At 36.2% G+C, this 15368-nt stretch overlaps 1 protein-coding gene across 11 annotated transcripts in view; it reads left to right on the top strand.

Annotated features, from left to right (window-relative positions):
• DOCK7 (dedicator of cytokinesis 7) overlaps positions 1-15368 on the top strand; it is a 220646-nt gene that overhangs the window by 113935 nt on the left and 91343 nt on the right. For 9 of the 11 annotated variants that reach the window (XM_027620950.2, XM_027620940.2, XM_027620931.2 and 6 more), the window contains exons 16-19: positions 1215-1285; positions 4973-5111; positions 6071-6172; positions 13143-13229. In XM_027620950.2, coding sequence (XP_027476751.2) covers positions 1215-1285; positions 4973-5111; positions 6071-6172; positions 13143-13229 — 399 coding nt within the window. Of the gene's footprint in view, positions 1-1214; positions 1286-4972; positions 5112-6070; positions 6173-13142; positions 13230-15368 lie in introns of those variants that run through there. The other 2 variants (XM_035727291.1, XM_027620967.2) reach the window with 2 other exon arrangements.

The raw sequence follows: 15368 nt of genomic DNA, 5'->3' as shown, positions 1-15368 counted from the left end.
CTTTCGCTTGTGTGTCATTAATCATATGAAAATATAATGCTTTTATGTTTATCCTAGTGGCTGGTTGAAAGTATAGAGACATAGACACGTAGTCCTGGCTTACTTTTTTAAAAAATAAGGACTACTCAAATGGATCCTAAGATAATTTTTTGATCATATATTGATATGATAAAATCATAAACCAAGTTCTGTTATTGGAACAACATTTTATAAAAACATGGTAACGTATTCTTCGCAAATTGATGAAATTAGACTTATCTAGGAGAGTCATAATTATTACACCTTTACACACCTTTAAAATAAAAGGACCTGCTTGAACTGTTACAAAAAGAAACACAAATATCTGTTAATATGTTCTTTTTATTTACGGATGGTACCAATTAATCCCTTTGTATAAGATAGAAAGTTTGAGTTATTTTACCAGTTGTGTTGATGGAAGTGTGATGACATGTCCATGTACTTATTTCTGCATATGTAGAGATGGCTGGCCAGACGTAAGAGTTTAACTTACGGCTAGATAACATTGCAAGCCTAACTGTCTCACGTAGGAATTGTAAGCCATTTATCTAATCAGCTGCCCTAATTAACTATAATATTGCTATTAGAACTCAAGAGGCAGATATACAAGACTGAATTATTTTACCTCTAACCCTTCTCCAATAGTATTGTACTTTTTTTTGTTGTGGTGGATTTTTTTTTAACACATATGAAAGAATATAAGAATGGCGCTCCTCCTTCTTTATAGAGTAGCTTATAAGAAATACTGGAAGCAAAAGATACATAGCTTGACCTAAAGTAGGATTTTTAAATATCATTTATAAATAATTTATATTTGACTTACAGAATGATTACTGTTTTAGTAGAGAAGCCACCAATTTGTAAAGAACTACCATTCTAAGACCATATTTCTTACATAAATTCCAAACGATATGCTACATCCAGATTTTAAAATGAATTCTTCACCTTCTTTAAGAAAAAGAAAATATAACGGGGAGAAACTTTTCGAATGTTTGAATGTCAGATGGGTCTGTAGTTGAAAAATTTACAACTAAGCAATTGAATTTATTAATAAGCGTTAGTAGGCACATTGTTCTTCATTGGGCTGATTTTGCCCATTGTTCTCCAGTAGTTATTAAATCAGACAAATTCTTACATAGATATGAACATCCAGCATTTATTACAACAAAGTTTCAACATGCTGTTATTTGTTACAGGTAATCTTTGGTAAATCTAGCTGTTCAGAATTTTCAAAGGAAGCCTATACAGCCGTAGTATATCATAACAGGTACTGAATTCAAATATTTCTTTCAAAGTTACTCACTTCTCAGTGGCATTGTTAGCACTCACGTTAGTGTGTTTACCAAATGCTTTGCTGCACTGAATGTGCAAATTCAAGACAGCTGACATCAGAGTTATAATTTTCAACCTGTAGATGCATATTTTTCATAGACATCAAATATAAGACTTTATACACAAAACATCTTTCATATCAAATTCTCTGACCCTTTCATTTTTATTTTACTGTTATTGATTATCATTGTGGCCTCTGGTCCTTTGGACTTTCTCTGTTATTTTCCCCTCGACACTTTGTAGTTTTACTTAACTCTTTACTAAGCTTACAGCCATTAGTCAGTTAAACTGGTAGTATTCTCAAAATCTAATAATCCTTTGACTCAGGACCCTTCCAGTTTACTTCTTTTGGAAATTTTTAACTTTGGATAACTTTTCATCTCTACTTACTTTCTTTTCTTTTGTTTTGATTATTGAATGCTGTTGGAGAAAAATCACAAAATTCTACCAATCAAGATGATCACAAATTAACATCATTTTATCCATATGATTGGGCTGCAGAAATTCATTTTACTTTATTTCATCTTCCTTTCGGCCCCACCACTCTTTGGTAATCTTGCTATCGCTTTTTTACCCTCTGTCATTTGGCAAGACATATTTTAAGCCTTTCTCTTCCTTTCTGTAGCTCCTACTTACTCTGTTTGCCTTACTCTTAGCATTCCTACTTTATTAAGTGGGTTGAGACCATCCAACTTGAGAACCATCCATTTGTCTACTCTTTACCTCTGATGATCTCTGCATGGTCTGCCTTTCCTTCTGGCTCAAGGGCAGTTGGGGTGCCCACCTGGCTCAGTGTGAGTCTTTCCCCTCTGCTTTCCTCCAGTCTCATCCTTGCTCTTTCAGAGTGTGACTCCGTCACTTAACCCTTCTCTTGTCCCATCAGTCTCTTACTGTCAAAAAAAAGCTCAAGTTCCTTGTACTTAAAAAACAAAACAAAGGTCTCTCTCTTCAGTGTTGTTGTGCAGCATGGTTTTCCTTGCCCTCCTTAAAACTTTATTCTTTCTCACCCTTACTTAACTACCCTCTTTGTTTCCTCCCATCTCTGTGGACAGTTTTTTTTCTGTAATAATTGCTCTAATTTTTCTTTCTTTCCTTTCTTTTTTTTTTTTTGTTGAGTATCGATATTCCATACAAAACAGTAAGGTTTCACCCATAACCTTTTTCTATACTTTACTCTCTGTAAATAATCTTATATGTATTTCTCAGAGTTACAGTCAGCGAAAATGCTACTACTTTTATCTTTGTGTGGATTGTTCCGAACTCTTATTTTGTCATAACCTTCTTTGTGAGGTGGAGACATATATTTTTTAGTGGCCCTCTTGGGCATGTTCAGGGTGCCCTGCTGCCTTCTCAATATCTATGTGTTTATCCCTGATTCTCTTCTGGACCCTATCTCTGTCTGACTCTTCATTTTTATTAATGGTACCACAATTTTTCCAGTTCCTTTGATTCAAAATCTAAAACATCCTTGCTATCCTTCTTCTTTTCTCTAATATCCCGTCGTCTTTTACATAATTTTCCTTTTGCCTGATTACCAAACATATCCTGTGCTCTTCTGTTTCTGGGCCTTTCTTGGATCTCTTTTTCTATTCTAATACCAATTCCCTCGACTGATTGAACTCCTATTCATTCTTTAAGGCCTGTACCATAAGACCTAAACACAATTCCCTGATCCAAAACTTGAAGTAATCTGTTCAGCTCTCTTCTTGAAGCACTTAACCTTATATGCTCTATACCAGGAGTTGGCAAACTTTTTCTGCAAAGGGCCCAGTAGGTTTGTTTTAGGGCTTGTGGGCCATATGGCCTCTGTTGCAATTACTCAGCCCTGCTGTTATACTGCAAAAACAGCCGTAGACAATAAGTAAAGTTGCAAATGAATGGGCATGGCTGTCTTCCAATAAAATTTTACTTATGGACACTGAAATTTGAATTTCATGTAATATTTCAAGTGAAATGTTATTCTTTTTATTTTTTTTAAGGACTTCTAAAAATCATTCTTATTTTGTAGGCTACAAAACCAGGCAGTGGACTAGATTTGGCCTATGGGCCATAGTTTGCCAACCCCTGCTTTATAGCATTGCTATTGATATATGTGTGTCTTATTTATATTTCTACTAAATTACATATTTTTGAGGGTAATTATTTTTTCATGTTTATCTATAAAACCACCACAAATATAACACAATACTTAGCATAAAGGTGAACAATTAAAAGTACTTGTTGATGAATAACTAGTAGATGCTTAATTTTCCATAAAAGCCTTCAACATAGTATGATTTCAGAAAAGAAATGAACTAAAACATTCAGTACCAGGAAAGATACTGATAAAGAAGGTAGTAATTTCTTAAAGTATCTCAATTTGTAGATATATCTTTATTTTTGTTGCTCGCAGCATTAGTAAAATTAAAATGACAATACTGTCTAACATTGTTAGTAAATTCAACTTTCTTATAATTCAGTAGTGATTAGTAAGATCAATAATAAGATGCATAGCATCTTTTATTCACCAAAATCATCAAATTCTCAAATGGCTAGCATTAATTATCTTTCTTATAGGTATTAAAAGCCTCATCTACCTAATGTTTCTGTGATCAAATCTACAGTTGTTAGTGTTTTTGAGGCTTATTTGAAATGTAAGGATATTAGACTTATTAGCATCAGAGTTTTTTCTAATTTGTGGAACAGAATTCACTTTTAATTAGTTGGACCCATATGGTTTGGATGCATTTTCATTGAATATAATTCTAAGAGATACTAACTGAATATGGAAGGTTGGGATGCTAAGGTCCTATCCCTTTTAAGTCTATATCATAAATAGCAGCAATACTTTTCTATAAAAATGCTCCTAGGGACCACTCTCAGTGAATACTGAGGTGAAAATGCCATTGGTTTGATCAAACATGATATTGGTTGTATTCTTAAAGTGTCTGGGAGCACTTCTAAACTGGGACAAATGCAATTTGTAGGTGTTCCTGATTTTTTTTCTTTTCGTTTTTTTTCCCTCTTTTCTGAGCTGTCAGTACATTAGTTTATGTTTTGTTAACATCTGTTTCTTTAGCAATGGAATAATTGATATAAAATATTTCCATAGAGAGCCCAACTTGATACCAAGTTGTCTAGAGATACTTGTTTTTTTTCTTTTTTACAAAAAGATAACACATATTAATCTTTAGCATGAAGCTGCACTCCTATAATAGAAAAATGTTTTTTTTATGGTATGGTTTTAAAATATCTACTTATTAAAAACTCCTATTATTTTTTCTATGTAATGTGTATCAGAATATAGAAAGCCTTGCATAGTCTGCTCTTTTATATAATTTCCAATCTAATGAAGATCTCAGCATCAAGGTGGTGATTATTAATGAATTTTAAAATAGTAGGATTACCCAGCCCATTAATAAAAATGGGATGAGAAATTTCAGAAACAGAGGCAGCTCCCTCAACTGGAAATAGAAGTTAGTTACTTAAAGTTTGGGAATAGAGAAAAATATTTTGTACTAGAAGAAAAATTAAGTATGAATCCTGAAATTTAAAAATTACTCAAATATACCAATGCAATAATTACTTATTTTGAACAAATTACTGACTATTGATCTGTTTTGTTTTGTTTTTTTGTATGAAGGTCTCCTGATTTTCATGAAGAAATCAAGGTTAAACTCCCTGCTACTTTAACTGACCATCATCATTTGCTTTTTACTTTTTATCATGTTAGTTGTCAACAAAAACAAAATACTCCTCTTGAAACTCCTGTTGGATATACAGTAAGTATTTTTTTGTTTAATATTTAGCTCTTCGATCTTAAAAATACTGTAATTACAGTATCTGAGATGAAGTTGGTGTTCATTATTACTTGAATATTCCTTATCGGATTCCCCATAAGGGTTAAGAAAAGTCATCATAATAAGAAAATACTCGTTACTGTAATTAAGTAATGTAATTAATTACCTAACATGTGTGAACACTTAGGTGTTGGTCCTGATTATTATGTGTTTACCCAACAATACAGTATAAATATATTAATTTTAATGGTTCTTCAGAAGAGAATGGTTTCAATGTAAAATGATTAAAAGAGACCCTTGGCTATTAAAATTCTTTTGGCTTTAATTAAAGGCAATTAAAACTCTTGAGTATTTTTTGAAAATCATTATGATTGAATTGCAAAGGTAAACCTAAGGTGAAGGATATGGTGTCATGATGTGCTATCACAACTTTGTCAGAAAAATCGTGCTGCTACCCAAAAGAGAAAAATCAACATTTGACTTTTTTTTGTTTCTTGCAGTCTATGAAATGAATTTTGCTAAACGTAACAAAATAAATTTATGTTCATGCTTTTTAGTTTTGTTGTCAGCATTCACGTTTAATCAAACCTTTCCCTATATACATTGACACTATTACCCCCATTTAAAATGGATCCACTTGGTGGCCTTTATCTTCTACTCCAGCTTTTTCTGGTATAATAAGGACCATCTATAGGTTCAAATATTGCATGGTTAGTTAGTAATAGTAATGTTTTAGGGATCCTCCTTAATAAAATATTGTCAGGGAAGCTTTTCTTTAGAGGAATCATGGAAACCTATTATTATTACTTAATCAAAGCCCGTTGGTGTTTGGTGATGTGAGACAAATTTAGCTCATACCAAGTTCTTAAAACAGATTTTCCAAGTAATTACTTTTGTAACAAACATATTTAACTTAATATTGTTTCCTTTTTAATTAAAAGTGGATACCGATGCTTCAGAATGGACGATTAAAGACTGGGCAGTTTTGCCTACCAGTCTCACTGGAAAAACCACCACAGGCTTATTCTGTACTGTCTCCTGAGGTCAGTATCTCTCATGGTGAAACTCTCCAGATTGAATGAAATGAATTTTTTATTACAAAGGTATTTTTCTCAAACGAGACCTTGCTATTCTGGCTAGAAGTATGTAGATAATAATACTGTTTTCTTTTAGAATTAAAATTACTCTGTAGAATACTTAAAGCTTTTAATCTAAGTATATTGATTTTAAAACCAAAGTAATATGTGAAATATAAACTTAAAAAAGGCAAATTTGGAGAATTTTCATATTGTAACATGAGAAGCTTTAAATAAATGAGTTTTTGTTTTGTTTTGTTTTGTTTTTTAGTAGACAACATTTCACTGAAAGTCTGGAGGAAGGAGTACAAACAAACAAATTTTTTAGAATATTTTTGTAATTGATCATGTATGTGAAAATAAAGTAGCTATAAACATGCAATACAAGAGGGGCACCTGGGTGGCTCAGATGGTTAAGTATCTGCCTTCGGCTCAGGTCATGATTCCAGGGTCCTGGGATCGAGCCCCATATCAGGCTCCTGGCTCAGGAGGGAGCCTGCTTCTCCCTCTGCCTCTGCCCCTGCTCATGCTCTCTCTCTCTCTCTCTCTCTCTCTCTCTCTCTGTATCTCCGTGTCTCAAATGAATAAATAAAATCTTTTAAAAAAACCATGCAATACAAGAAACATTAGCAGCTGTGATGATGACATATGTGACTTGAAAGAAACAAAAACATTGGAAAAAGCTCAATCAAGAATCAGTAGCCACTGTTCCAAACCCGAAGTGCTTTTTGAGAGAACTGTTACAGGATGATTTGCACGTGACTCTTTGTATGCATTAATCTGAACTATGTCTTGGGAATGTTCTCCTGGTGGCATTTATTTTCAGAATAGAACTCGAAAAATATTCACAAATAAATTTTTATTTTTAAAAAACAGAGGCAACAGAAAGCTCCTGCTCCAACCTCCTTTCTTACTGTTCTCTGTCACTTACTCTGGCCCAGCCACACAGCACAGTGCCTTGGCTGTTCTCAGACGTGCAGAGTGCATTCCCACGTCGGGCCCTTTGCAGTTTCTCTGCTGGCAGTGCTCCATCACCAGGCCAGCTTCTTCGTTTCATCCAGATAGCCCCTCAAATCCTGCTTCTTCAGACAGAGGTCTCTGAGCGCTTCATTCAAGTGCAGCCTCCACCCTTTTTTATCCCTTTGCTTTGTCCTCGTAGTACTTTTCATTGACTTTATACTTCATATATCTTTGTTTATTTTCTACAGAGTATAAATTCCAGGAAGGTAGGGACTTTGTCTTTCTTGGGCATTGCTCTCTCTGCAAGTACTTAGAATAGTGCTTGGCTCACAGCAGGCAGTAAGTATTTATTAAACGAATGAATAAAGATAGTAGGAAAGAAAGATGACTCCTTCCTTCCTCCCCACTCCACCCCCTTGCCAAACCTTTCATTCAGTTTTCTAGGAACACATCTTCTCAGTAAAATCAGCTAGTCTTCCGTCAGGGATTGCATTATATATTTCAAAAGGAAATATTTTAAAAGAAAATCTGATTTTATGAAGTTATGCTTTTATTCTTAATTGATTTGCAAGTGCAAGGTCAGCTTTCTAAAGGGAGGTTGATGGTTTTCTTCTAGCTACCATGCTGTGTATGCTCATATATAAAGAATATGGGCATCATTTGGATTTGACTATACATGTGTCGTATGACTGATAGATGATAAGTGCTTAAGCTTTTGTATTTTTTTAAAATTTATTTGAGAGAGAGAGATCATGAACAAGGGGAGGGAAAGAGAGTGGGGGAGAAGCAGGCTCCCTGCTGAGCTGGGAGACTTGGGGCTCGATCCCAGGATCCTGGGATCATGACCTGAGCCAAAGGCAGAGGCTTAAAAAATTGTGGTAAAATATACGTAACATAAAATTAGCCATTTTAACCATTTTTAAGTGTCCAGTTCCATGGCATTAAGTGCATTCATATTGTTTTGAAAACTAGCCTCTTAAAACTATTTTTAATTGAGGTATATGTATGTCTAAACAATACATTTTTACTTTGCTTATTTTTTGGATTTAATGAAAAGGGTATTATGCTGTATATAATCCTCTGGGGGACTTGGTTTTTTCATTCAGCATGATACTGCCAAGACTAGTGTTTCTTTATGATCACATATAATGTTTATATAGTGTATCTATATTTTGCTGGCATTTCATTGTACTTAGAATATAAATCTAGATTTTTCTCCATGACCTCCAAATCTCCAAAGGATCTGAGCTCTTCCACCTCTCTAACATCATCTTCTACCATCCCTGAGCCCCTTCTTCTGTACTTAGAGCTTCTTCTAAACTTTTTCCTGCTTCTAGGCCTTTGAATTTTCTTTCCTCTTCCTGAACTTCACATGGCTGGATTCTTTTCATTTTCTGAATTTTATATAAAATAATACCTCCTCATAGAGGTCTTTGCTTACTCCATGAATTTCCAACCCTTCCTTCTACTTCACTGCTGATATACTCTATCATTTTTAATCCAATTCTGTTTACTTAATACTTACCACTATCTGAAATTATATTATTTATTTCCTTACTTTTCTCTATAAGAAATGGTGGGTAAGCTCCCTGAGAGCAGACCTTGTGTTTGCCATGGAACTTTAGTACCTAGAAAACTGTCTAGAGCCTTCAATAAATATTTGTTGTATGAATTTAAAAAGTTACAGGATTGTTGATATTCGGAAAACTAAAAAATGAAAATTTTGTTGAGACCATACGAAGTTTCTCAAAGTGATTAGCCATTTGGCAGTGAGGAATATCTGTTGTGTTCTTTTCCCCACAGAAACATTGGCCATTTCTTTGCATCTCCCTCATCGCACTCCCCCACTGGGGGAGGGCAGGCATTTCACTGGCATGTGGAGAGAGGGGACTCTCGGCTGTGAAATATAAACCCATTTGCCAAATCCTGCCATAGTTCCTCCCCTTCCAAAGCTTGAGTGCCATTTTGCAATGAACCACCAATGACATGCAGTGAAGGATATTACCTAGCTACCTTTTAAAAAAGTATTTTTAGTATCTCGTTTGCCCAAGTTCACTGGGTATTTCACTTCTCTGACCTAAGTTAGAGTTGGACTAAATCTGTGACATCCTGAGTAGCTCACTAATTTTAACTACATTAGTTGAATGTGGTTGATACATCTGTGTCCTCATTTCTACAAAGAGCATACCAGGTTGTACCAAGCATAGTCAGGACATGCCATGCCAACATAGATGTATTTAACTATTAACATGGAAGTGTATAATATATGACTATAGTATTTTTATTTTTATTTTATTTATTTTTGTTTTTAAAGATTTTATTTATTTGAGAGAGAGAATGAGTGAGAGAGCACCAGTTGGGGGGGCGGTGAGCAGAGGGAGAGGGAGAAGCAGACTCCCTGCTGAGTGGGGAGCCGGACACGAGGCTGGATTCCGAGACTCCAGGATCATGACCTGAGCCGAAGGCAGATGCTTAATTGTTTGAGCCACTCAGGTGTCCCTCATTTTCATTTAAAAAATTTCTTATTTTATTTTATTTAAAATCAAGTTAGTTAACATAGACTGTATAATATTTTTAATAGATATATTTTGTTTCATCTAAAAAGAAGGAAAAATTATAGGATTACTGGTATTAGCAAAACATAAAAAGTGAAAACTACATGGATCAACCAAGAATTTAATGCTGAATTAAATTCTTGTATATCCATGCAGTGGTGCAGTAGTTAAGAGGAGTAATGCAGATTTCAATATCCCACCTCAGTATCCCAGTAGAACATTCATTCATTCATTCATTCATTCATTTATTGAGAGGAAGAGAGAGAATCTTAAGCAGGCTCTACACCGCATGGAGCCTGATGCAGGGGTCAGTCTCACAAACATGAGATCATGACCTGAGCGGAAATCACAAGTAGGATGCTCAACCTACTGAGCCACCTAGGCGCCCCCCAATAGAACATTTATAATAAAAATATAAAAGCAAACAGTATAGTGACAACCAAACTCACACCTCAAGTACACATCAGTAATTGGGTGATAAATAGTTTGGAAAATACACATCAAGTTTAGCAAGGTTAACTTTTGAAGGGTAGGGATTATTAAAGTTTTTATTGTTTCAAATCTCATATACTTTCAAAAGGCAGTATATCATTATTTTCAGGGTTTCATTCCTGGCCTCACCATTTATTAGTTGTGTAACCTCAGGTAAGTTTCTTAATCTCTCTGCTGTGGACTGAATTATGTCTCCCTACCTCATCCCGCCCCCACCGTCCAAATTCATATGTTGACAACGTTCTAACCCACAATGTGCTAGTATTTGGAGATGAGATCTGTGGGAGTTAATTAGGTTCAAATGAGTTTCAGATGAGGTCAGGAGGGTGGGGCCTCATGATTAGTGCCTTAAGAAGAGACATCAGAGTACTCTTACTCCTAGCTGTGTGAGAACACAGTGAGAAGGTAGCCGTCTGCAAGCTAGGAAGCGTTTCTCACCAGAAACTGACCATGTTGTCACCTTGATTTTGGACTTCTAGTCTCCAAACTGAGAAAATAACTTTCTGTGGTTTAAGTCACCCAATGTATGATATTTTGTTATGGCAGCCCGAGCCAACTAAAATATTCTCTGTGCCTGAATTTTCTCATCTGTAAGTTGAGAATAATTAATGCTTATAAGAAGGGGTTACGTTGGTGATCAAACTGTTAGTAGTCTGTCTAAGTCTAAGAGCGCTTAGAGTGGTGCTAGGCACATGAAAAGTGCTATAAAGAAATGTTCGCCTCTGTTATGGCATTCCTATTGCCACAATGCTTGTTAGAGTTTTAAGACAACAGTTCTTACCTTAGCATGCATCAAAATCACCTGGAGAGGTGTTAACGCCAGCTATTGAACCTCACCCCCAGGGTTTCTGATGCAGGACGTCTGAGTTGGGGCTTGGTTATTTACATCTCCAATAAGTGCCCAGATGACGTTTATGCTGCTGATCCTCAGATCAGACTTTAAGAACCACTATATTTAGAGCAGTCTTTGTTCATTTTATTTGCGTATCCTATTTTTTTAAGCCGAAAACAAGTGTTTTGGGTTGAAAGAGCTAGTATTAATTCTTTCTTTGAATAGTTTGAATTTACTGCACCATCTTTCTTTTACAAAAGTTTCAAAACCTCTATTTACCTTAGTAGAGACATTGCATTTCTTACCAACTTAGTCTTGAATTTTCTAAGAGGAAACTGACTTTAGTCGGTTTTCTTTTCTACGTTTGATAAAAAATGAAACCATGGGAAAGAAATCCCTAAAATGTTTTTTTCCTGAGACTTTCTATTTTGGTCATTTATTTCAAGGATATTTGTAATTGCTTGTTGAAGCCTGTTTTGTTTTGTTTTAATGATGACGGTCCAGCATCTATATCATCTTAGTGTTTACTGATTGCCTTTTTTCTGGTTCTTGGTGTGATGCAAGGTTTGTTTTTCTATCTAAGACATCTTGGGTATTATGTTATGACCTCAGACCTTATTTAAGCCTTGGGTTTTAGCAGTAGGGGGAGGCACTATTGCCACATTCATGCAACAGGTAAAGATCCACATTCCTCACTTTGCAGTGGTTTTTCAGGGTGCTTACTAATGGATAGAGGTGGGATTTCAGGCTCCCCACTAGGCCTCCGCTGACATGTTCCTGTATGTGAGGAGGAAGGGGCACCTTGGTACTGCTCCCTGCTTGGCTTCCACTGACACCACATTTGACGGGGTACTTGTGACCCCTGGGCTGGGACCAGTTTCCACCTCTGTCTTCTCTGATAACCCCCAGTGTGTTGGGCGGTGGGGTGGGGAACGAGGGCATCTCATTACAGCCAGCTGAGGGTGGACACCTGCGCTCCCTCCTCAGCCTTTGGAGGAGGGGTGGGGCTGCAACTTGTTTCCTTATGTTTGGCCAGAGTAGGGCACTTGTTGGCTTTGATTAGAGAGAGCAGCCTTTTCTTGGAGCTTGTTTTTGTCTACTCCTTTTGGTGTTTCTGGGTTGCCAGCTTCTTTAGCACCTAGTCCAGGATCTATGATGGAAAAATAAAACCCAGGGAACACTACTTTATATTTCTTCACATCCCGAGGTCCCTAGTCGTTTGCATTCTTCTTTCTACCTTTCAGTGTTTATTTTGTGTCTCATGCTCAGGGTTTTTCGCTGTACTTGGCAGGAGGAATAGAGAGAAGTGATGTATTCTCTTTTTAAAAATAACTTTTTATGATACAATTTTAATTAATATTCCTAGCAATTTACATCAGACAGAAAGTTTTCTAACCCTTACAACAGAATTCCTTTGCGAGGCACCTGGGTGGCTCAGTTGTTAAGTGTCTGCCGTCAGCGTGGGTCATGATCCCAGGGTCCTAGGATCGAGCCCCGCATCGGGCTCCCTGCTCTGCGGGAAGCCTGCTTCTCCCTCTCCCACTCCCCCTGCTTGTGTTCCCTCTCTTGCTGTCTCTCTGTCAAATAAATAAAATCTTAAAAAAAACAAAAACAAAAGAATTCCTTTGCTGTGAATATTTTACAGCCTTATTAAAACAAAATAGGCGTTTTTTTTTACAAGAAAACAGAATATTAAAATGATACTGTAGATGTGAATATATTGACATGAAAAGAGATTCACAATACATGTGAAAAACAGGTTTAAAATAGTGTTTTATATAACCTATGCAAGGATAGGGTGTGTAAAAAATGTGCACAGAGGAAGATTTGGAATGATATAAAGGGGTATGTCTTTGGGGAGATAGAATTTTGAGTGTATATTTTCTGCTTTTTGCTCCTTGAGCCTTTTAATTCTCTGGTAAGAAACAATGATTTTGTAATAACAAAAAATAAGCTTTACATTCATTTACAGTGTATAAAAATATATTTCCACAGGATTTTTTTTCTCATTGAGGTATTATAATTTTTTTATTTTCAGAATTTCTAATCAACTTAAGTATCTGTGATCATTATATTTAATATATTTAATATTTTATAGGTTCCTCTACCTGGCATGAAATGGGTAGATAATCACAAAGGTGTTTTTAATGTTGAAGTTGTTGCTGTTTCATCTATCCATACACAAGTAAGTGAGTTTTAATAATTTTTATGATCAATTTTCACTTGAATGAACATATTGTCTAGTACTTAAATCAGTTTCATTATCTGCTGTAACTTAGGGGATTATATATCAGAAATGTATAAATTTAAAAGTTACTTTTTAAAGGAATCAACCAAAGCCTTTTAATATCCACCCAAGCAAACTTTTTGCTCTTCAAAATGTCATCGATTTCATTTTGAACAATTCAGTGACTTTTTTTTTTTTTGTAAGTTTCTGGTACATTGCAGAATTAGAGTTGAAAACCATCATCCAACCTGTTTTATTCCTCATAGACTCAGATATTTCAAATGGTGAGAGTTTGATTGATCATTTGCTCTGTCTTCTCTGCTGTTTATCTGGAATATGCCAGGCTCTCCTCAAAGCCTGTATATTTACTTTCTCTAGCTGGAATACTTTCCTCCTGACATGCACTTCTTTTCAGTAAGACTTCTGCATACCTCAGGCCTTTCCTGGGGACTTTTTGAAAAAAATTTATTTATTTATTTGAGAGAAAGAGAGAGTGAGTGCACGAGCATGCAGAGGGAAAAGGAGAAGCAGGGAGCCTGACGTGGGGCGCCATCCAAGGACCCTGAGATCATGACCTGAGCCGAAGTCAGATGCTTAACCGACTGAGCCACCCAGGCGCCCCTTTCCTGGAGACTCTTCACCATAGCAGCCCCATTACTCTGTTGTCTCACCCCGCAGTTGCTACTGCTTCTAGCTCTTACCTGTACTCTCTTGCACTTTCGCTTTCTCTCATTCTGTGTGTGTGTATGTGTGTGTAATATGTGTGTATGTACGCATTGTACATATGCATTTATTTATTGGTTCTTTCCCCATTAGACTGTAAGCTCCGTGCAGTCAGGGATGTTGTTACCTGTCAAGGAAAGACACTTCCCTTCAAAGACCTTACAGTGTAATAGGGGAAAGTGTAAAAATAATAGCAGTACAATAAAGTTAGTATTGTGTTAAATGTATGAATGAAATCCTTTCAAGAGTAGAGAGTTGTCTGTTCTGCTGGGAACTGAGATGTTGTATTGATAAGTAGGCATTTACCATACAGAGAGAGGGTGGGCAGTTCAGATGATAAAAAGCAAGTGCAAAGGGATAGTAAGTAGTCTAAGGACAGGCAGGTAACCTGGTGTGAATGTAATTTATAGTGCCTGGGGAAATTGTGATAGATGAGAAAAGAAGACCAGGCTGGTAACAGATTATGAGGGACCTTGAATGCCATCGAGTTTAGAGTCTAGGTAGATGGTGATTTCTAACGTAAAGAAGAAAGATGAGAGAAGTAAATTTGGTTGCATGCTAAGAGAGATTATGGAGATGATTCTGGAGTTACAGTGAGTTTATTTTTGAGCCTGTTGAGTTTGAAGTGCCTATGTACTTCAGATAAAAATATCCCAAGGCAGTTGTAATTAATTTCAAGTTTAACATTGAAGGTGGCAGAATAAGTGTGATAGCTGAAACTATACTGGCTGAGTAATTATCCAGGGAGAAAATGTAGAGTGAGAAGAGGCAAGTGTTTAAAATGGAATCCAACTTGAAAAGGGAAGGGGTGGGATATGGGATTTCCAAGGCCACCCTCAAGTTCAAGGATTTTCTAGCAGAACTCAAGAGGACCCAGCATACAGTCATATTCACAGCAGTGATTTATTTTAGTGAAAGATAAAACAAAATCACCTAAGGGAAAAGAGATCAAGTCCACAGGAAAGAAAGCACAAGCTTCCAAGATCCTCTCCTAATGGAGTCACGTAGGTTGAGTGGAAGCAGCATGTGTGAGATGTTGTGTACCAGGGGAAGCTCATTCATTAGAGACTTAGTTCCCAGGATTTTTAGTATAGGTTGTAACATAGGCACCCTTTGCCTATCACATACCAAAATTCTTGAGTCCCAGAAGGAAAGCACGTTTTCAGCATAAACCATACTGTTTGCACAAACAATTTAGGTGTAGTAAGTCATCCCCTATCAGGTGGAACTCTCTTGGAATCCAGGTTCTCATCTGGCCTTCCAAATGATAGCAGTCTTAAGCTTGCTATGTTAACTCTTTTCTGCAGTGAAGTAGGGAAAAATAAGACCGAGCACTTCTCTGTTATGTTTTAAAACAACAGCAACAAAAGGTAG

This window comes from Zalophus californianus, chromosome 4 (genome assembly GCF_009762305.2).
Source record: "Zalophus californianus isolate mZalCal1 chromosome 4, mZalCal1.pri.v2, whole genome shotgun sequence".
NCBI lineage: Eukaryota > Metazoa > Chordata > Mammalia > Carnivora > Otariidae > Zalophus > Zalophus californianus.
Note: the sequence above shows the minus strand (reverse complement) of the source record. Positions and strands in the feature narration are given on the sequence as shown.